The following is a 24,058-nucleotide window of genomic DNA, read 5'->3' on the forward strand; positions in this document are numbered from 1 at the left end:
AAATGTACCCTGTGAATTAAGAAGCAAGTATAATGACTGGCAATTATGGAAATTATGAAATAATAGAGAGGATGGTTCCTATGATGCCACTATCCCAGTCAAATTCTTTCATAGTTCCTCTATTTCAAAATAACCTGGCCATGCCTGCCTTTGTGTAAAACAAACACCTTATTTAATAACAGATAGATAATTCATTGCAATGAGTCAAACGTGTCTCCACATCGATTATTTCAGTAACAAATCTTCCTTCCAATTCAGTCCATTTGAAGGTGTGATTAGATGCATGGCTTTGCTGACGGGCGGTGCTCTTTGCTGCAGACAGTCCCCTAGGCCAGCTCGTCCCAGCCCCAGCTCACACCCTGCACGCGGGGCCACCGCTTCCCCAGCTTTGTGACAAACTGACTATTGATAGTTGACAACCTACTTTACACACAAGTTACCATCTTTGCAGGGTTTTAAATACTTTTTTCCTTCACTTTTAGAAGGAGCCATCATATAAACGTATGATAAAATGATAGAATGTAGGTGTTTCTCTCTCCAGCTACCCACATCCGAAAAATTACACTGATCATACCCACTGGGGATTTTGGATCAAATTCGAAAGAGGAAGTTAGTGGTTTCAAAGCAAAAAAATTGTCATAAATATAACTTCCCAAGGTTATTGGTAACTTTAAAATGATCGAAGTTGAGAGGATGTTCTGTAAAGACCATGTAACCTCGTTCTGAGACAAGCATAATCGCCTCTTATCTTTTCTCGATATTGAAGCCGCCGTCATTTTCTTCGGGAGAGCGAGCAACCACCCCCTTTCCCAGCCAGCTGCTTTCCTCCCCTCCATTTCATGCTCTCTTCGCCTCTGTTTCTGACCTGGACTCTACACTTTCTCAGCCCTGCTCACCTCCTCTCCTCCCTAAATATTCTTATCAACAGGAGATCAACCCACCAAAATTAAAGGTAACTGCATCTTGAGTGTGGTTTATTGCATGTCTTCAATGAGCTTAATTAGTAAGATGTATGCACTCAGATTTGCGCCCTCTCACAAGACCTACGAAGTTATATGAATACTGATTGCTAACGTTTAACATCATTGGCATGGCCTCTATCCAAACATTTAAAAGATATATTTGCATAGCAGCTATAGCCAGATTGAGGAGAAAAACAAAGTAAAATTTATATCCACATAAAAAGTAATGATTAGATTTGTTTTAGTTAACCATCAGCATCAGAACCATCACATTCAAAGGCATGTCAGCTCAGTGCCTGTCATTCTCCATCACCTCTCAGTGGACTCACTGTCTCCCTTCATTTCCCACCCATCGGCAGGTTCGGCAGAGCCTGGAGACAGGACGATCTTTGTCATTGACTGTCTTGAACCTTGTTCCTCCACAAAAGTGACGTAAATTCATGAGGAGGTGGGAAGGATCGCCCTTTCGTAGCACTGCACAAAGCATCCATCTCTGAGACTTGCAGGCTCACAGTTCCGCTGGTATTTTACCTAAAGACACCATTTAAAAAAATTATTTTAACAAAATTAATGACTGGCCTTGGAAAGAGATTTAATGACAACCACAGCATGAAATTTGTCCATCACTGAAATGTTTTCCTCCTATGTTCGGAATGATCCTAAAACATGTTCCTTTGGAAAAAGGGTGACAGACGTCAAATAATAACTCACCCTCACATTCAATCTTTTGAATTGAAAGTAAAAATTTAGGACTCTGATACAGCTAAGGTTCTGTATTAGGAAGTGCCATTTATGCAATCGCAAAATCACTGTCACCAAACCCATTCGCTGACATAGTCTGTCTACGTGCTCCTGTTAGGCGTGAAAGGAACTTTGTAAAAAATGAAACACTTTAATTGCTTTTTGCTCTTTGAGGTTTTTTTCTTAGCTGGCAGAAAATAATTAGGAAATGTTTTAAATAATGCCACTTTATATGATGCCTAAGGCTAAGAATTTCTCTTCTTTCCTCTTCTTTCCGTGGTTTTATTTTTAAGACCAAGGTATTTATTTCTTGTCTTTTTTTTAACTTGTTCTTCGGTTTTTAAGCTTAATCAGTAAGAGGGAAAATAGCCTTAGAATCTGAGTTATCTAATTTAGAAAGATGGAGGATGCACCATTGTAGCATCAGGACAAAGCTAGAATTTAAAAAGGTTTACTCTTCTGCAAGATCCAAATTCTTGTCCTATATTCTTTAGGTTTCAGTTGTTTGCAGAATGACATGAGAGAATGGAGGTATTCACAATAACTATGTTTTAAAAGAATATTTTAATAACCACACGAAATACTTCTAACTCCTGCAAATCCAAGTGGTTTTTCTCTATTTTATCTCCTATTTAGGAGCAAATCTTGATTTTTGAATCTCCCACTGAGATTTTTTAAACCTTATAAATCTGTTTTGTAGTCATTGAAAGAATATATTCACTGAAGTTATTTGTGCTCGTAAATTTAAGTACAAATGAATCAACTCGAAATTTTAGGCCATTATAGTTTAATTTCGCATCCGACCCAGTTACTGTGCCAGTCTGAGTCTGAAGCCTTTTTATTTCTTCCATTTCAAGAATGCTGATGCTCATTGTAAAGAAAAGAAATAACCTAGTACTGAAAGCAAAGAGAAAATAAACTTTTAGTAATGTTTTAATAGACATAGTGTAGCATGCATGAAATCATTGTAATAACATTTTTATCAACCCCTGTCAACCATTGTTTGGTTAAGTCAGTGCAATTTCATTCTTGTAAAGTGTTTTCTAAGACAATGAAAATCTCCATAAAAGTAAATGCAATCCAAAATCTTCCATAAACGTAAAAGTTACTACCACTTTATAGATTACAGATGACTGAAAGATACATAAATTATGTTTAATGTGTAAATCTGAATCCAATATCTCCCCTAGTCTTTTGAGCATCTGCTTTTAAAATAATGATTTTTTATAACAAAAAGTAGTATAAATTGGCTGGGCACGGTGGCTCACGCCTATAATCCCAGCACTTTGAGAGGCCGAGGTGGGTGGATCACAAAGTCAGGAGTTCAAGACCAGTCTTGCCAAGATGGTGAAACCCCATCTCTACTAAAAATACAAAAATGAGCCAGGTGTGGTGACAGGTGCCTGTAACCCCAGCTACTTGGAAGTCTGAGGCAGTGAATTGCTTGAACCCGGGAGGTGGAGCTTGCAGTGAGCCACGATGGTGCCACTGCACTCCAGCCTGGCGACAGAGCGAGACTCCATCTCAAAAAAAAAAAAAAAAAAAAAAAAAGTATAAATCTCAGCCTCTCTATAAGCCGAGACTCCATTTCCATCCAAGAGACTATTTTGCAAGAGACTTGCCGCATGTGGCCTCAAGCTGCAGCGGAAGCTCTATGAGGAGAGTGAGAGGCTCTTCCTCGGGTTTCTTCCAAGTAACTCGGTGGTTGTGGTCCCACAAGGAAGTCTCATCACCCTAAAGCAATCCCGTCAGACGGGGATCCCTGGGGCACAGTTTTCAACATGAAATCAGCCCCTGATTGTTCCTAATATGTTCCCGTGCTCTTTCCAGCTGTTATTATCCACATCATTCTAACAGCTAAATGGGATTTTTTTTTTTTCTCTAAGAGCTCTGATATGTATTGAACCCCTGATTAGTCAAGACTGGGGTAGGCACAGTCCCAGAAAACTCAAAATAATTGTAGCTTAAACTAGGTAGGAATATGTTGCTCTTACACATAAATGAAGGGACTGGTATGGTGGCCCCACAGTCATCAGAGGACCCAGGAGGTTCCATTTGATGTTGGCTCATCGCCATCCTCAGAGAGAAGCTTCCACTACGGGTCCCAGGTGGCAGCTCGAGCAGTTCCCTTCTCACATGAACCAACAGGAAGGAGAAAAGATGGGAGATTACACCTTCTGCCTTGAAGGCCATGTCCCAGAAATTGCATATATCCCCTCAGTCCTAGCTTACGACATGAGCACATCCAGCTACAACTCAGGAAATGTGGTCTTTATCCAGAATGGCCTCATTACTGAGGACCAAGAAGAGAATGGGTTTGGAGAGCATCAAGCATTGTCTGCCATGACGCTTAAGCAACAGTGCCAAACACATTTCATCTCCAGAGGCTGGGGATCTGAGGTCAATCATTACTGAGAATTAGGAAAACTTTTCTAAATGAGAGTTGAGAAAACCACATGCTTTTATTTAAGCATGTTTTATTCCTCCTAAAGTTCTCTTAAGCCAGATCAAATACCAGGCAGTGCACTGCCAGATCCCGTCCGCTATTGGAAGGAAAATAAAACCTACACACAAGGAGGTCGGGTTACTCACTGTCATATGAAAGATCTTACTCTGAAAAGAAAAACACTGAAACAGGCCAGCCCGCAGGCTGGGCACTTCAGTATTTCATCATATTTCACCATGTTTCCCCCCAAAAAGGCCTTACTTTCTTCTGATGTGTTTGCTAGAAAATTTTGCCTCCAACAAATGTCTGATACAGTCCATGAAATTTGATGGGCATTAGGCCAAATTCTCCTGTATCTCACCCTGCATCCCTTCAATAAGCATGAAAAAGCAGGTCAGGTTTGAGAGCATCTTGAACCCAATTGCTAAGCATTCTATGAAAGACATAACATTCCTTGGCTGGGCGCAGTGGCTCATACCTGTAATGCTAGCACTTTGGGAGGCCGAGGCGGGCAGATCACTTGAGTTCAGAAGTTTGAGACCAGCCTGACCAACATGACCAACATTGTCTCTAATAAAGATACAAAAATTAGCCGGGCATGGTGGCGGGTGCCTGTAATCCCAGGTACTCGGAAGGCTGAGACGAGAATCACTTGAACCCAGGGAAATGGAGGTTGCAGTGAACTGAGACTGTGCCATTGCACTCCAGCCTGGGCAACAGAGCCAGATTCCATCTCAAAAAAAAAAAAAAAAGTGTGTGTGTATGTGTGTGTGTGTGTGTGTGTGTGTGTGTATATATATATATATATATACATATATATATATATAGCATTTCTAATATGTTCTTAGCCTCTTGCCTATGCCAACTTTCCTCTATGAACCTTTTTCTGCCGTGCCTGTGGGTCCCATGTTAAGACAGCAGCTGGTGCCTGCGGTGTGGAAACTGTATAAGCAGCTGGAGGAGCTGTTGACCCTCCCTGCTCTGCCATTGTTCCTCATGTCAGGAGTTTGACATGCTGTGTGTGCATGGAACAAGCACGCCAGGAAAGCTCCTCCTGAAGGCTGTGTGATGAAGATGAGAACTAACTAACTTCTTATACATTTTCCAGGCTGACCTAAAAAGCGAGACATGTGTCCTGGGTAAGCCTCCTCGCAGCCCAGTGATGTCTAGGAGATTCTGCGGCTCGCCTGTCAGAGGGCTCAGCGCTCCCCACAGGGTAGGGTCAGCGCGCCCCCACCTCGTGGCAGGCATCCTGGCCACCCCCGCCTCGGGGATTGGCTCTTCCTCAGTTGTCTTGGCTGTGAACTGGCCTTAAAGTAAGTCTGGAGACACCCTGGAGATGAAGTGGCCACCTGGTGCTGTGCTTCCCTTTTAGGTGTGTGGGAAGTTTCCAAAATCCACAAAGACATGGTCAGAGTCTCTGCTCTACAGATAAGGGTGTCGTGTGTGTTGTGGTCTACATCTGTCTCATGGTTCTACACTAAATCACTGCTTTCTAGTCACCATTTCTCCTGCAAAGAACAAAACTGTTGCCAAGAATATACAGAGCTGGACTCACACACTTCCGGCCATGTTTGCTTCTGTGTCATTCAATTTGGATTTTTTAAAATCCATGATTCTTGTCTAACGTCTTCTTTTCTGTGGTGATGTGCACTACATTCTCTCAGTCTGCCTTTCTCCCCAGACTGCTCCCTGGATTCTATCCACTTCCCATTTCTTGCCAGCTTTGATTGAACTTAAAGGTCAGATTACTTTCCCTTAGCTACTTAGTTCTGCAATATCTACAGTACTTCAAAATCCATGGACTCTAAACGGTACTTACTATCAATTCTACGGAATGCAGCCAAGGAGTTCGGAAATTTTCATCTGGACATAAGTCAGGATTCCTTTCCTCATTTCTGTTTTAATGGACCCTGATTCAACCTTAACTGGTCTATCACACAGCTATGCTTTGCATTTCAAGTTCTCAAGGGCTTGATTTCAAAGAAGCCTTCATTTTTCGTTTCTAAAAAAAAGTAGATATTATTCTGCATTTATGCCACTTTGTGCTTTTTGCATTGCATAGGAAGACCTCCTTTTGTTGCTGAGGCAGAGTTTTGTGTTGTCATAGAGAGAGGAATGCCAGTTTGTAGAGACTCTTACACTCCCCCTAATGGCCTCCAGAGCCAAAGCAAAATAAGCTTCTTTGCAATGAAGAGCACCCATCTATAAATTTCCTATAGGTCCATGAGATGCTATGCTTTCGTTCCCCTTTGGATTTTGTGTGTGTGTGTGTGTGTGTGTGTGATTTTTACATTATGTATTTGTATGTCAGATTACACGTGTTTGTGTGAACCATAAATATTCTATTTTTTAGATTTGTGCAAAGTTGTGTTTTACCTTCATAATTTAAGAAGGAAAAATAAGCCTCTCTAAACATAAATGTGGTATTATTAGGAGAATTTCATCTAATTCTAGTTGGCAAGTACAACTAATATTTTATGAAAGAAATGACAAAACACTTTAGCACTGCTTATATTGCTTTCAGAGATTTTTCTGCATTTGTGTTTAAAGTAACAGTCAATCCTAATTTAAGAATTATTTGATACTAAATATAGCTAATCCTCCAGAGATAACTGCAGAAGCTTTGATAAATTAGACAGCTTTTCAACAGACTATAGCTCACTAAGATAGGAAAGTATATATTTTACTGATGTTACAGACTCCATGATATTTCAAACCAGCTTCCTTATGAACAGTAACTTGTGATTGGTTCTAGCTTTGGAAATTAGCATGTGTTTAAAACTTGTCTCTTTTGTATCTGTTTTTGACAACATTAAAAAATAGCTACAGAAAAAACTTACATATTTAGGGCTGCAGAAAAAAAAAATACATATTTAAGATACCAAGAAAACAGCAGCATGCTTCATTGGATTTTCTGTTATTCTACTCTTAAGATTCATCAAGGAAATATAAGCGTAATATAATTCTTGCTCAAAATGTCCAACACCATGATTATAATGTGTCAGTTGAAAGCCATCTTTCTAGGTTCAGCTGATGGAAGCCTCTCTGAATGTCACAAATGTATATCGTTGTATATTTATCTTAAAACTGCTAAGAAGTTAAGAGAAATGGAAATGCCTGCACAGATAGTCAAAATAGAAATGGACACGGACCAAAAATGCTGGTGGCTTACAAGGGATTCTTTCTCAAGAATGTAAAACGTGGGATGGGAAGAACATGGTTAGAAAAACAGATGACTATCTATTCCACGTCACTCTGTGGCCTTTAAAATAGGCTTTTAAAATGAATCCCGCCTTGGGAACTTGGATAAAAAGGGGCGGATAAAGCAGGATAAAGCAGAAACAACTCTCAGCTTGTTGCTGCCACTGCTCACCACTAGGTGGCAACAGAGTGCAGATGCATTACAAGTCTTTCCTTAAGGGACTTGCCCATTTGCGTGACACCGCCATGGAGAAAGGGCAAAAGATTGTCTCCTCAGATAATCTATTTACATAACCTTATAGGACATTTGCACCTACCTCAGCGTCAACATTAAGAGGCTGATTTTAGCCAAGCTAGGCCGAGTAGTCCAGCATAGTAATCTTTCATGCAATGAAGAGTGCACATCAAAATTACCATTTTGTTTCTTTTTGTTGTTGTTTTTTTACCTATTTGTCATATTAAGAAATTATCCAGTATCTTTGGGGTTTTGATTTACTAATCTGCAAAATGGAGTTGAATTGTAGCCATTTTTTTACATGACCGAGACACATGAGCATTAACCAGTCAGTGTCAGTGTCCCAGCGCTCTGTGTAAAGCTGATGATGGCCACCTTTACACAGCAGAGGAAATATATCTGTGGAAATGTGTGCCCTTCATGGAATCCCTGAGGGGACCCGATTAACCATCATCTTGTCCAACTCATTGATTTCAGAGATAGGGGAGTTGAGGCATCCCCAAGGTTACATGGTGGTTAACGCCCCAAACAGAAGGACGCAGATGAGCTGACATAGATAACTGTTCGTGCTACTCATTCCCTACTAGTCACATGCTTTAAAAATAAACTATTTCAAGTACTGTCATTGGTCAGCTTTCCTCAGAACTGTCTCCTGGTTATCCACATTAACATGGAGGTGATTCTTGTTAAAGGCAAGCTTTGAAAAGTTCTAAAACTCGCCGTTGTAAGACACACACAACTTCTCTGCTAAGAGAAGTCTTGATTGAGTCTGGCCTCAGGATGTGAACAGTCTAGAAAACTGATGATTTGTGGCTAAAACGAGGCGCAGGGTTTGAAAGATATGAAGGAAGGGAAAAGAGATATTGGGAAACAGGTAAAAGCAAGGACGGGGGCCGGGCGCGATGGCTCACGCTGTAATCCCAGCATTTTGGGAGGCCGAGACGGGCGGATCACAAGGTCAGGAGATCGAGACCATCCTGGCTAACATGGTGAAACCCTGTCTCTACTAAAAAATACAAAAATTAGCCGGGCATGGTGGTGCATATAAAAATAGTCCCAGCTATTCAGGAGGTTGAGGCGGGAGAATCGCTTGAACCCCGGAGGCAGAGGTTGCAGTGAGCCAAAATCACGCCACTGAACTCTAGCCTGGTGACAGAGCGAGACTCCATCTCAAAAAAAAAAAAAAAGCAAGGACAGTGCTGGCTGCCACATACGAACATACGTTCTCCAGCCATGGACGTGGGATCCAGGAAGCTGCACGTTTGCAGCAATCACCAAATTTTCATAATGGTCAAGGGGACAGTTCGTTTAAATGATTGATGAGGTGGGTTGAGTTAAAGGAATTAAACTAGTAGAATTATAATGATGATAACTAAAAAGGGATGTACAGACTTTAAAAGTTTATTGTTTTATATTAATGAACAATATGATTTTTAAAGTAGTATTCACATTTTAACAAAAGAGCAATGAAATGAAACTAACCAGTTTTACAAAGCATTGGATATCGTGATGTAGAAGTTTAAACTTTTACTCAATTTTAAAATATTAAAATGGTTTGAATGTGTGAAAACAGGGATACCAATTTTAGAGCATAATGAAATATACTTTACACAACATTTTCTCTTAAGACAAGGATAAACAATATTTCCTTATTCATAACTTTTTTACGCACTGCAGATGGTGCTGATCGTTTCGAGGAAAGAGTCGTAGCGATCTTGGTATGTGATATGCAGTGTGGCATATTAGACGTTTTCAAGTTACTTTTGAGAACAGTATTTTTCAGTGACTAACATGTACATTCTCAAAATCATGTGGCTTTAATGCATACTCTTTGGCCAGAAATTTTACTCCTGGGAATATATTCTAAAAAATGGTTCAAAAGCAGAAAATAGCTCTTTGCATAAGAAAATGTGTATAGCATTGCTACTTATGATAGTGAGAAAAAAGACTAGACCAATTCTAACTTCAAAACAAACAAAAAAAAGAGATGAATGGTTAAGAAAACTATGATATGTAGACACATGTGGGAGACCATTATTCTGCAGGCATTTAAAATGAGAAAGAAGACTGAGAAAAAAAAAAGACTGGGAAATTATTACAAAATACTATTAGTGGCAATTGATGTATACAAATCTTACTTCTGCATAACAGTTTTATACATATATAAAGTTTTATTAGATTGGAAGAGAACTTGAAATAGGTAATATGATACAAGCTTATCAATGACTTACAATTACCATCTTATATATTTAAATTGATTTAATAATATCTTGAATTAAATGATCTTAAGATGGCTGGAAAATTGGTTAGTCATAATTTTTCTTAAAATATGAATATCTTCCAGTTTTAATAATAGATACATCATTAGTAGTCTTATATTGATTTACAGGAGTAAACTATTTCACACTCTTAAGTCATACTTGTATCTAGTAATTCTTACACATTCTAGTTTTAAATATTCTATCCACAGACTGAGTGAAATTTCTAAGAACACTGTTAATAAAGGTTTCCAATTAACAGAATCAAAGCTTACAGTTTTAGTACTGTGAGTACCTAGTCTTATGCTAGATAGACAAGTAGGATAGAAAGGGGGTGGATAAAGAATTTAGGAAGTGGGTGAATCATTGACTCATAGACTGAGAGGAACCTCAGAGTTATCCATCCGAGCTTGGACCAGTGGGATTTCTACAGACAATTTGCAGGAAGAGATTTCAGCCTATCAGTAATCCACTCATAACTATGGAAATCTAAGAGCTGGCCCAATGTCTAAGGACGTGGATCTAATAGCTAATTCAGTAGTCATCAAACAGTCACTTATATAAGTGCCATGCAAATTCTGATTTTACCCTGTAGCTATCATTTAGAAGCGAGTGTTTTTGAAATGTATTATGAGTGATTTGTATGCATTTCTCCCCTAAAAGGTAAAGTTTAGGTAGTCAATATAAATTACACTGAGTTTATATATTCAACAAACGTGTTAACTTTCATTCATTGAAAATATTAATGTGGGTATATGGGATGCTAAGGCTTGTCATTTCCAATATTATAAGTATCTATTACAGATACTGGTCTTGATGCTTAGTTTAAAAAGAAAAGAAACTCTTTCGAGAGTTCAGTGCACTGGAAATTTCTACCAATGTTTCTCTTCTAAGGTAAAATGTTACATGTTACCCGGATATTGTTCGTTGCATTCCAAAGTTCTGTTTTCTCTTTTTAAAAATGCATGTGTTTTCTCCACATTGAGACCAGAGAATGTTAATTCAGATGTAGCATGGGATGTCTGCCTATTGATATTTTCCTCTGTGCTGTATGTGAAAATGTTGTCTGTGAAGGAGAGGTTGACAGAATGAATGTGGATACTTTGCTGTGAAACTAAATGTGGTTTATTTTCTGCTTGTTTGAGAAAACGCTGGAGAATAAGGTTGTATGAAGGTGTCTATATTTCCTATTCTAGTGGTTTGCTGTCTATGTTCTTACCTTATTCCTGGCCTTTGAAAAATCAATGGGACCAAACCCTGGCTTTTCCTTAAAGCTTGAGCAGACTAGATTGTAGACATGTTCAAAACATTTGACCTTGGTTATTTTGCTTTAATTTGAAGCTCCCTTTAAATATTTTAATTATTAATCCTGCAGAAACCCTTTATTTGGTTTTTTTTTTTCTTCCTCTTGGTTTTTTACAACAGGAAATATTAAATGTCAAGAAAAGTACCATGCCATTATCCAAATTATCTTTTAATTAGTACCAGTTTAAACATTGATTACATTGAAAATCATTTCATTTCAGCCACAGCGTCCTGTGTTTACTCATGAAAATATTCAAGGTGGGGGGGAACCGTAAGTATTCTTCTTATCTTCTAAATTCGAGACTAACCTTGACCCACAAAATGGACAACTGTACCAAAATGTAAGATGTATGGCTTTGCAAGTGAAAGATCAAAGTAACTAACATGAGGCCTCCTAAATTACAAGAAATTATAATCGTCTCTCCATCGTTTATGACAGTGATCAGAAACTATTATTAAAAGAACCCATAGTTCTCTGAGATTTTAACTGATGCACTAGGAAAAGTTTCCAATGCTTCAGTGATTCCTGAGATGGATAATTCTTGTCTCCCTCTCTGCTCTGCTGGCTGTGTAACGAGTAACTAGGAGCTTCAAAGACATACAGAACATGTTCTAACCTTACATCTACACCCACTGGGCGACTGTAAAAGTGGACCTAAGTGTAAAAAAGACCTAAAGTGATCATTCCGTCATTCCAAAGTGACATGCTTAGAAGGGTCATTTGAAAATGGCAGTATTAAAACACTCACTCTTACTCAGTTACATGCTACTACTTCCACGGCACCAGGAAAACGCCTTTTCAAACTTTCCTTTCAAATTCCTTCTCCTTTCTGATACATGAGTTAAATCAGCCTGAAGGTGTCACACATTGTCTTGAAGATTCTCTCTGTGTGTTTCTTTTTCGGGCCCATTTTGTCCCTGAGAGACGTTCAGGAGTTAACAACTTCCTGTTGGCCTCTGCCTGTGTACTCTGAGCCAAGAGCGACACCCCTGGGAAGGCTCACTCATGGACCTAACCCTTGTCCCCCGTATCTGAGCACGCACTGGGGATCCTGACCCACTGCCCACACTCTGGAGCAGAACAGGCTACCAACAGCCTCCTCGCTGAGGCAGATCCTGGCATGTGGTCTGGTTCCTTTATCACCATCAAGTCCTTCCTTGCTCCTCACAGACCTGAAACTTAGCACGAAGCATCTCCGGATGAGACTGGCTCTCACAGAGTGCAGCCAGAAAGGTGTTCTTATTGAGGGAAAGTCTGTATTTTGGAAAGAACAGGTTAGCAGTGATAATCATTTAAAATCTCACTTAAGGTTAGGTGCAGTCACTATGCCTATGATCCCAGCGCTTTGGAAGGCCAAAGCCCAGGAGTTCAAGACCAGCCTGGACAACATAGCAAAACACCGTCTCTACAAAAATAAAAATAAAAAGTTAGTCAGGCGTGATGGCCTGCGCCTGTACTCCCAGCTGCTCAGTAGGCTGAGGTGGGAAGATCACTTGAGCCAGGGAGGTTAAGGCTACAATGACCCATGATTATGGCCCTGCACTCCAGCCTGGGCAACAGAGCAAGACCATGTCTCAAACAAACAAACAAAAAGATCGCTTAATTAGAAAACACTAAATACGACTTGTAATTCTAAAGCTTTGTTTGTTCTCTTATTTACCCAAATGATGATAAGATCACATTATAAAAAATAAATTCCAGCGCTGTGTAGGTTTATTGCATTACCAACATGTTATATTAAACCGCTTTTAAAGTGTCTGTGAATGAAAGATACGTTACATTTTCAAAGTCCTGATTTGTACGTTAGAAAACATTGTTTATTAAATTGATATTTGATTATAGCCTGAATTAGTGGGATTTTAGGGTGTTGCTTAGTTGCTGTCATTTAAAAATGTTTTGAGCAACAGTAGGAACATAATGTTAAGTCACTACAATTCAGAGCTTCAGTGAAATATGTTCTAGAAAACGTTGCAAGTTAGAGAGGGCTTCCAGTCTGGCTCAGCATTTCCGGTTTAAAAGACACCTTTCTTTTTGAGGCATCCTTACCCCACCACCGTCATTCACCTCACCAACACATCTTTCAGAACAGCATTTGTTCACATTGGATTCAACTTCATTTCCTGTTGTGCGGCACTGACTCTGAAAGCCAGTAGAGGCAGGAGGATTTCCTGAAGGTGTGTTTGTGTTTCCATAAAACTCCGTGGCTTTTCTTTTGCTTTGTTTTTGTTTTTGTGGACTAATTAAACCAGAATGGTAAATAAACGTGGACAAACACGCTGGCTTTCATCGAACACAAATGAAGCAGGAGTCCATGCCAATTTTGTTGCGTTAGCTCTGAGACCTTGAGATTCTTTCCGGCAGCTGCGGTTTGCAGCCTTAGGTCACCGGTCTCCATAAGTGGTTGGAGATGAGCCTGGGCAGGATTCAAGCCTGAGAAGCTCAATAAAAGAATCAGTTTCCCCAAAGTGAGAAGTGTTGTGTATATCCACCAACACAGCAGCCCAGGAACGACCACCCTCTCTCAAATGTGAAATTAGAAAAGGGACTGTGAACTTTCCACACAGATACACAAAAGAAACCACCCGTTCACCTGAGCAGCCTCCAAATCAAATTCTTAACACAAACAACAGAATAAATGGACTACCCCTACTCAAGCTGGCCACATGCAAACATCCCAGTCAGGTGACGTTTGTGTATTACACACCTGCTTGTCTTTTTGGCCACTGCCCTGGGATGCTAGCTGCCTTTCTCTGCCCTTCCCCATAATCACAAACCCCTCTCTCAAGAAAAGGCCTCAGAAGCCCATACTCAAAAGAATGTGAGTGGCTATAAGGTCTACTGGAAGGATGAAGTTTTAACAGTGGACGAAGCCTCTAATGTTGACATTTCAGGCTTTGGTGCCAGGCCAGGGAAAACAGTATTTTCTAGGGGATGGTGCTGGGCACCCCCTGAAATCAACTCTATCCAGCTCCCCCAATCCAAATGGTGGATGAACTGGGGGGAAGCCAGTGGGTCACTGTTGCTTATTAATGACATAAGGTTTGCGTTTAAATGATAGAATAGTTTTATTCTACCAAAATATTATTTTCTGACTCATAAAGTAATTAAAAATAAATCATTCTTGTTCCGGAGCAGTCGTCAAGATTATCAACTTTTTAAAGTTGGCATGAAAAAATCTAAAATGCCCTAGAATGTGGTTATTATTTTCTCACATTAGCAGAATGACATCGCTGTTACAAAAAGCAACAGAAACAAATTCCTGATTTTTAAAAGTCTCGCTCACAGTACTGGTAATATTTTAGTACTATTATGAAGAAGTTTTCGTGCTAACTGCCTATCAAATTCTTCATGACCTTCTCAGCTACAGTAATTTCTGCCTTCATTTTCCAAAAACACCAGTCCATGTTACTATTTATTATAATGCATGGTGTTTTCTTACCACAAATTCAGTGTCTGAATTCATTATTGATCAATTTCTCCACAGTATATGCTGTCAAAGAATTCAGGCAGGGAAAGGAAAGTGGTAGCATTCTATAAATAATTCTTTTTTATATAAAATTATTTCAAGAGAGAGTTTGAAAATCAAATACAATTTTTCTGGGACTCATTTTAAAAAGAGACTTATGTCTATAATCTGCTTGAAATTGACTCAGTAATAACTGCTCATAGAATACATCTACTCAACTTCATAGGCTAATTACATCAAATTTTCCAACTCTCAGAAAACACTTATCCAAACTATAACATTAAACTGATCTAAAGAATTCCTCCTGGAAAAAAATAATAATTTTCCTTTGTATAGTAATTCAAATAGAGTGATTTAAAAGACAAGTCTGAGACATTTCGTCTGTCTCCATTTAGAACCTTTGAAAATTCAATTCTCAAGCCCCCATTATTTGCTTCTGATTATGGCTAGCTAAAATTGTGATTCCTTCTTGTTTTTAAACAGTTAAATAATACAAATATCTCTTATATTTTGTACTATAATGTCTGAATGATAGGCATTAGATGGCTGGACCATTCAAATGCGGGTCTGACTTACAAATGTTAACATATTTTAACCCAATTTATGAATGTTACAATTTTCATGGATATTCCTCATGAGTTTCAAAATGTTGTTAGAGTGTTCTAATGCCTGTGAAGATCTAAATATTGCTATTTTCAAGCTTACCAGGCTTGTACTATTCAACAGAATGCTATTTACATGTTTACCAGGCTTGTACCACCCAATAAAATGTTATTTACATGCTTACCAGGCTTGCACCACCCAATAGAATGCTATTTACACTCTTACCAGGCTTGTACCACCCAACAAAATGCTATTTACGTGTTTACCAGGCTTGTACCACCCAATAGAATGTTAAGAATAGGAATGTTAAAGGAAGAATGAATATTGTCTATCTTCTATATGTCATGAAGGTGTCCACATGTTTTTAAACACCTTCCCTTGTCCTGTTTAAGGTTTCAGGCTCTGTATAACTATACTCCTAGGAACGAAGACGAGCTGGAGCTCAGAGAAAGTGACGTCATCGATGTGATGGAGAAGTGTGATGACGGCTGGTTTGTGGGTACGTGCGCTCCTTCTTCAGGCACCTGTGGTATTTTGTAATTTGCTTGCCTTTGCTCACTTGCATGGTTTGCTGTGATAGCCAAGCTTGCTTCGAATTCGTAATGCCTTTGATCTTTCAGACATTCATATGCACAATGTAATCCCAAGGCTATTGCATTTTTAATATAGTTTAGTAGTCACTACTTCAGCTACGTGTGATTTTCTGCGAGCTTTATTTCCAAGTCAATTGAGAGAAGAAAATTTCTTTAAATAGCAGAAACCAGGAAAGATTGAGATCTGAGAACAACAACAACAAATAGTCCCCAGAAGAGAAATATCAATGCTCTGTGCTGTGGAAAATGTTAGTTGTCCACAGTGTTAATCTAATTTCAGAGGGAGTGAGATTAAGTGAACAACTCCCCCATTTCCTAGGTCTGACGTAGATGCCCGAACATTCAGTGACTCACCTTAGCTCTGGTTTGTGATGGAAGTGGAGAGAAGTTCCATTCTTCCTACGTAAAAGGCAACTTCCTTTTTCCCATCCTAAAAAAAAAAAAAGATGAGAGGTCTTCTGAGAAAACATTTGTCGACAAAAGTATTTTACACTGGGACACAGAGAGAGATGAAAAGGAAACACAGGTGGCGGGGCAGAGAATGCAAGAGAGGAAAAGTGAGAGGAGAGGAGGGCTCACTCTAGACATCCATCTGTGGCAAAATCATGAAAGAATTGAGGCCATGGTGCAGCCACAAGCCTCTTATTTTATTTCCATTAAAAGACCATGAGAAAAACCTAGAAAATAGTCATTGGCTGGGCACAGTGGCTCATGCCTGTAATTCCAGCACTTTGGGAGGCCGAGACAGGTGGATTACCTGAGGCCATGAGTTCGAGGCCAGCCTGGCCAACATGGCGAAACCCCGTCTCTACCAAAAACACAAAAATTAGCCAGGCGTGGTGGTGGCGCCTGTAATCTCAGCCACTCAGGAGGCTGAGGCAGGAGAATCACTTGAACCCAGGAGGGGGAGGTTGCAGTGAGCCAAGATCATGCCATTGCACTCCAGCCTGGGCGACAAGAGCAAAACTCCATCTCAAAAAAAAAGAAGAAGGGGGAGGAGGAGGAAAAGGAAAAGGAGGAGGAAGAGGAGGAGGAGGAAGAAAGAGGAGGGGGAAGGGGGAGGAGGAGGATGGGGAGGGAAAGGAGAAGGAGGAGGAGGAAGAAGGGAAGGAGAAAGAAGAGGAGAGGGGGGAGGAGTAGGAGGAGGGGGAGGAGGAGGAAGAGGAGTAAGAGGAGGAGGAAGAAAGTGGGGGGAGGAGGAGGGGAAGGAGAAGGAGGAGGAGGAAGAGGAGAAGGAGGAGGAAGAGGAGGAGGAGGAGGAGGAGGTAGTAGAAATGTAAAATGGCTTGCCTAGACAAGGAAAAAGAAAAACAGTCCTCAAACCAAGGCAGTATGCACCAGGATATAGGAGAGAGATGAAGCTTTAGAGACCCTTATCTGCTCCATCTGCGCTGCCTAAAGAAGAATTTAGCGCACCAATTTATACAAGAAGTTTCCAAACCAGAAACCAGAGGTGACCATAATGATGATAGCCATTTGTGAGTGTAGTTAAACACACCATGTTAGAAATCATGCTGGTGATGGAACTCCCACACACAAACAGTGCTTAATCCTTTTTTTCCTTTAATGATTTGTAAATTGTTGAAAAATTGTATACTTGATGGAGTCTTGCAGTGCTGTTTTTAAATAAAGGATGTGGCACTGAGCATGATCTTCTATGAGATGATAAAACTGGACAGTGACAGCCTGCAGTAGATGATGCCTTCATGTCGCACCTGTGCTGCGTGGGCTGCTGGTCACTGAGAAGCTTTGCTCTTAGGATTTTCCACTCACCCTGTCACCTGTCAGCCTCGCCTTGATCCGTCGCTCCCCGCTCTGGTGTGGCAGCCTTGGTGACTGAGCTCCTCTGCCCACCTCCTTAGCAAGGCTCTTTCCCTTCAGATTGGGAGGCTCAGCATTTCTGCCTAGGGTGCCATGATGGCAGCACATCATTTATGCTGGAGGGGCAGTGACAGCGTCAGGCAACCAACTAAAACTGCTTATTTTGTCTGCCTATGGGCTTCACATGAGTTGCCTACCTTCTTTTCCAAACCCCTTGGGGCTTGCTGTCTTCGCGAGGCCTTGTAAATGCGAAGTATTCAAGCCCATGTGTATGAACTCATATTGTTGTTACCCCCCTTTCATTACTCGCTTCTGTTTTCAGGGACCTCAAGAAGAACCAAATTCTTTGGTACTTTCCCCGGAAACTATGTGAAGAGGCTGTGAATCGCTCTCCCTCCTTCTGTAGGCCACCTGCCAGCCATGCACCTGCGTCAACGCCTGAAACACCCTGCAGGCCTCCCGTCGTCATGCCTTACGGTTTCCAATGCACCGTCACCATCTCCACCTGCCACCAAACCACCAGCAGAGTAACCGCCGCTGCTGTGAGCCTGGGGGCGACATGGCAGGCTGGCCCCCTCCGTGAAAGTGTGGATTCCTACTTCCTGCTCTAAGCTTTGACACGTCAAAATGTGGGATCAGAAAGAAAATCATGATACTTAAAAATGGTCAAATATTTGAGGCAAAAAAAAAAAGTGTCTCCAGGGGGCTATTTCAACACCTCCCCCCAGGCTATTTCAACGACCAGAAAATTGTTTATTGGGAAATGCTGTGGTTTGCGTTTTCACATTCTTAGCTTGGCAGTGTATATTCTTTTCACAAGTTTGCCTAGTGTCTTGGTTTACACAATATGACAACTGTAACTGTACTTTAGCTAGTGTTTGCCTGCACATACATGTTGTAATATGCACAGTGATTACCACCTTTAAAGCAAGAGGAGGAAAGTTAATTTGGATGAGTGTGATTTTGTTGATTGAATGTAAGTTTTCAAATAGGAGTCTTTTTCTGCAAATTTTTTGCACTTTTTAGAAGTGCAAACAGTAAATGAATAAGAGCCTTCAGTAATAATCATGACCGTACAAGAGGCTGAGCTAGACTACAGGGAAAAACTATTGTGTTGTAAAGTTGCATCGCTATTTTATATTAAAATGTAATGATCAGCATCATGAACAATGAGCTCTTAGTGTTTTATTTATCTGAAAAAAATGTAAGTAAAAGCAGTGTTAGTGAGAGGTGCAAAGAATTATTCTAACATAGACACTTGAAAGTATCTGTAAGCAATACTAGTAGGTAAGATTTCACTGTGTGTACACATACACATTTGAGATTGTATGAGAACATATAATCCATATGCGATGTTGTACATTTTATGGAAATGTAATAGAATCTCACACATTATTTTATAGAAATAGAGTACAGAAGCATCACAAGTATTAAAGTTGGTTTTAGCAAGGATTATGATTAATACAATTATTTTTACTATAATAATTATTTTTCTTCTATGGAACTCAGAATCCTGGCTACATTTGAGGACAGGAATATGTTGAGCCTGATTTTCCTGGTGTGTGTAAAATATTTCCTAGGAATAAATTAGGCACTTTTTAGAAACAATGTTAAATCATTCAGGTTTTATTTTCTGCCCTGAAGCAGAAATTTACAAAATGATATTGGGACCTGGAAGGTTTAATATAGTTCACAGTGCCTGAATTACACATACTCCAAGAACTAGCTTTGTATTTCTTATGACTTTGCATAAGAACTATTCATCTTTGGATCTTGAGCACCTTATAGATAAAACTTTTTATGGCATTTCTTTCGTGGACAGTGATTGATCTTTTCACAATGTACGTAGTCTTTAGAATTTTGTACATATGTTTTGCTCTTTTTTTGTACAGAATATTTAGTTTAGTTGTTGAGAAAACGGGAGTTTCCTAATTTGGTCTTTATCCTGCGACAAGACTTTCAGCAGACTAGCCTCTCCCTATCTCACAGATCACAGGCACCCCTAGATAATGTGATTCTGTCAGATAGCATGTATGCAAAAATCTATGAAGTTAAAAGATCGTAGAAGCCAAACTGAAATGTACATATCTACTGACTGATGACAAGGGAATTTCATTAGGAAGAAGGTAAAGCAACATCTTTGAGTAGGCTACCTTGATTTCTGTCAAGTTCACAACCAGCTTCGTATTTTAAAGGCTTCAGGTTTGAAATTAAGTCAACTGCATGCAGCTTTGCTGATAAATGAATAATTCTCTTTGATGCCATTTATGAGAAAAGACTTCAATATCTGTTGCCTGTCATATTTAAGAAAAATTACTGTTTCTACTCTCTGTATCTGATTTTAAAAGAAAAAAAAAATTCATACCTGGCTTCCAGGTAATTGACTTTGAATTCTTACAAGCAAAGGTCATTGTGTTTTTCTTGAATAGACATCTAATAAATTTTGCTTGGAAGTATACTTCGGTTTTTCTTCTTGACATTTATTTTTATATAAATCGTGTATTTTATTCCAACTTGTTAAAGAGAAAATGCATTTTGTTGTGTGTTCTTTTAACACAAAAATGGAGAAAAGATGTGTCAGCATCAGCTCAGAGAAGAAATATTTTTAAACCCACCTATTGGGGGAAATCCCAACCCCGATATTCAACATGGGTTCTTTTCTATTTCCCTAAGCATCGGCTGGTCTGAGAAATAAAGAGAAAGAGTACAAAAGAGAGAAATTTTAAAGCTGGGTGTCTGGAGGGAGACATCAGATGTCGGCAGGTTCGTGATGCCCCTGAGCCATAAAACCAGCAAGTTTTTATTAGCGATTTTCAAAAGGGGAGGGAGTGTATGAATAGGGTATAGGTCACAGAGATCACATGCTTCACAAGGTAATAAAATATCACAAAGCAAATGGAGGCAGGGCGAGATCACAGGACCACAGGACGGGACGAAATTAAAATTGCTAATGAAGTTTCAGGCATTGTCGTTGATAACATCTTATCAGGAGACAGAGTTTGAGAGCAGACAACCTGTCTGACCAAAATTTATTAGGCGGGAATTTCCTCATCCTAATAAGCCTGGGAGCACTACAGGAGACTGGGGCTTATTTCATCCCTTCGTCTTCGACCGTAAAAGACAGCCACCCCCAAAGCGGCCATTTCAGAGGCCTACCCTCGGGGCCATTCTCTTTCTCAGGGATGTTCTTGGCTGAGAAAAAGAATTCAGCAATATTTCTCCTATTTGCTTTTGAAAGAAGAGAAATATGGCTCTGTTCCACCCGGCTCACTGGCAGTCAGAGTTTAAGGTTATCTCCCTTGTTCCCTGAACATTGCTGTTATCCTGTTCTGTATTCAAGGCGCCCAGATTTCATATTGTTCAAGGACACATGCTCTACACCCAATTTGTGCAGTTAACACAATCATCACAGGGTCCTGAGGCGACATACATCCTCCTCCGCTTATGAAGATGATGGGATTAAGAGATAGTAAAGACAGGCATAGGAAATCACAAGGGCATTGATTGGGGAAGTGATAAGTGTCCATGAAATCTTCACAATTTATGTTCAGAGATTGCAGTAAAGACAGGCGTAAGAAATTATAAAAGCATTAATTTGGGGAACTAATAAATGTCCATGAAATCTTCACAATGTATGTTCTTCTGCCACGACTTCAGCCAGTCCCTCCGTTCGGGGTCCCTGACTTCCCGCAACACCCACCACCAAAGCTCCTGTGCTAAATGTTCTTTGGCTAAAAATTGCCCTTCAGCTAAAACAATGCATTTTAAAATATTTCTGCCTCAAAACAGCTATTTTTCCAAGGAGGGGTTAGTTACAAGGAGTTGTAAGAACTTTCCCAGTTCAACACTCTTAAACTTTAAAACCTTTGCCCTAAGCAGCTTCGGCACCATTGGCTCGGCAGCTTCTGCAAACGTCCACAGGCTTTCAGTGAATTTCAAATGACGGGTGGCCATAGGGCCCCGCTTTCTGCCACATGAATGGGAAAGAGCCAGCTTGCCTGCTTGGATCTTTTCTCACATATCTTAGTCCCTCCTTGCTCTATGTATTTTGACCCTTTTCCATATCTATCTCTTAAATATTCAGAAATATGAACATTCCTCTCTTGCCAACTCAGTTATCAAAGATGTCTTGTCACATTGCTTCCCCTTAACACCCACTCTGGTGCCTTCTATGCCATAGGATAATTCCCACTCTATATTAGCATTCTGCTAAAATGTAACCCTTTGGGTGAGGAATATACCCCACAATACTCTTTTGGTCTTGTTTCCATCTGAGTGTTTAAGGGTCATATAGTTAGATAAATCTGACCTGTCCATCCAGGTGGGTGGAAGGGTGGAAGGAAGGGACCCTCTGATACATACATGCCAGATCTTCATCCCTCCTTTAGCTGCATCATCACTGAAGACAAGCAAGTCCTTTTCTTACCTGATTCAACGCAGAAAGAACCTGTTTGAGTAACTTTTCATAATCATTCACTGCTTCGTCTCTCATCCTAGAGGGTTGGTTTGCATGGCCCGATCATTTCTTCTGCTGTTTTCCAGATTTTAGCCACAAAGAAATATATTCTCTGAAGAATTATCTGACCACGGCCGGGCACGGTGGCTCACCCCTGTAATCCCAGCACTTTGGGAGGCTGAGGCAGGCAGATCACCTGAGGTGGGGAGTTCGAGACCAGCCTGACCAATATGGTGAACCTGGTCTCTACTAAAAATACAAAAATTAGCTGGGCATGGTGGCGCGTGCCTGTAATCCCAGCTACTCAGGAGGCTGAGGCAGGAGAATCGCTTGAACCCAGGAGGCGGAGGGTGCAGTGAGTCCAGATCATGCCATTGCACTCCAGCCTGGGCAACAGAGAGAGGCCCTGTCTCAAAAAAAAAAGAAATTATTTGATCAAATAAGATTAAGACTAAGCATTCTGTCAGCTTCCAAGTGCCTGCTTATTTAATTATTTCATCCCCCTCTGCAGATGGTAGCTCTCTAACAGTTCATTCATCAATTATGAGTTCAGATTATTTATTCACCATTAGTGATTACAGTTAGAATACAAGCAGAGACTGGTGTTATTAACAAGCAGTCCATAGCAGAGATTTCCAAACTGTGGCCTGTGGACAAAATTCAGCTCACAGCCTGCTCTTGCATGGTCTGCAAATTAAGAATGGTTTGTACAGATGAACACTGGCAAGTTCCCCTTGACGAGAGGGAACTCTTAACTTTGACCCTCAGTTAAGTAAAATGCTATCTGCTCAGAAAAGGGTTCCTTTCTTTTCATTAGTAGATCTATGTTAGAAAAAAAAAGTGCTCTATTTTTATTATTATATTCCTAAATCAATCATAATTGGTGGAAATGTGTTTACTCTTTATTATGTAAGAATGTAATGTCCTTAATTTTGCCTCCCAGCCCACAAAACCTAGAGTATTTACTATCTGTTCCTTTAGAGGAAACGTTTGTGAATGCTTGGCCTGTGCCGATTGTTAGCAACAAACCTGGAAACTCACCAGAGGGAAAGAAATAGCGAACACCTGCTGTACGCCAGGCTGTTACTCACAGGCATTCTGTATCTTTATGCTCACAAGCAATCTAAGAGGAAGTCTGCTTTGTGCCCATTTTAGAGATGAGGGAGCTGAGGCTCTGTGAGATTAAATAACTTATCCAGACATGTAAGGTATTGTACATAATGCATGATTGAAATCGGATGGAGAATCTCGTGTGTCTATCTCCCAAGCCTGTCATCTTTCTTCTAAATCATGCAAGCTTGCTGCTGAATACATTGTGGATGAAGCTGTGCACTTAGGGTTGAACAGCTGCACCCATCCACCTCCTTCCCTCTCCACCATTCTCACCAGCAGGGCTGGCATGAACAGACACCGCCTCATAGCAGCATCTTACTGTGCACAGGATGAAAAGAAAGAGGTATACCAATCAGCACCAATTATTTCCCTGAAGAAAGCTGAATTTGTTTCCTAAAAGGACACCAACCAGTGAGGATATACTTTCAATGACTGACATGTTTTGACTGAGCACAAGCCTGTCTGTGGGTTGAACCACTGCGGGGACAGGCGAGCCCGGTGTGCTCTAGGAACGCTGTGTGCTTACCGGACAGCTCTTAAGCATACAAAGTCCCAGGATACACCAGCCATTTTCTGCTGGATGACTCTAAGTGACCTGAGCCTGAACTCACTGCTAAATTCAGCCCCTCCGCAGCTCAGGACAGTTCCATCTGAGCTCATGCACATGCATATAATCTTGACCCAAAAAACGTTCAGTACAAGACAGAAATCTGCCTCGTAAATCTTCACCTGTTCATTTGGGGTTTCTTGTTTCATTCTTTTCCCTAAAATACTATGGGTGACTCAGTTGTCCCCGTGTCTTCCAAAAATAAGTGCCATTTCCAATACAACTCTCGTTACCATTAACAACACCA

General features: G+C 40.3%; 2 protein-coding genes across 22 annotated transcripts in view; both read left to right on the forward strand.

The window, feature by feature from the left end:
• SORBS2 (sorbin and SH3 domain containing 2) overlaps window positions 1–20,093 on the forward strand; it is a 227,551-nt gene extending 207,458 nt beyond the window's left edge. For 16 of the 21 annotated variants that reach the window (XM_050792564.1, XM_050792577.1, XM_050792567.1 and 13 more), the window contains 3 exons: window positions 11,373–11,422; window positions 15,614–15,720; window positions 17,958–20,093. In XM_050792564.1, the coding sequence (XP_050648521.1) occupies window positions 11,373–11,422; window positions 15,614–15,720; window positions 17,958–18,019 (219 nt within the window). In that variant the 3' untranslated portion in view covers window positions 18,020–20,093. Of the gene's footprint in view, window positions 1–766; window positions 953–11,372; window positions 11,423–15,613; window positions 15,721–17,957 lie in introns of all 21 variants that reach the window. The other 5 variants (XM_050792562.1, XM_050792563.1, XM_050792565.1 and 2 more) reach the window with 1 other exon arrangement.
• PDLIM3 (PDZ and LIM domain 3) overlaps window positions 1–24,058 on the forward strand; it is a 214,851-nt gene that overhangs the window by 118,292 nt on the left and 72,501 nt on the right. The window lies entirely within an intron of this gene.

The sequence above is a fragment of the Macaca thibetana genome, chromosome 5 (assembly GCF_024542745.1).
Source record: "Macaca thibetana thibetana isolate TM-01 chromosome 5, ASM2454274v1, whole genome shotgun sequence".
NCBI lineage: Eukaryota > Metazoa > Chordata > Mammalia > Primates > Cercopithecidae > Macaca > Macaca thibetana.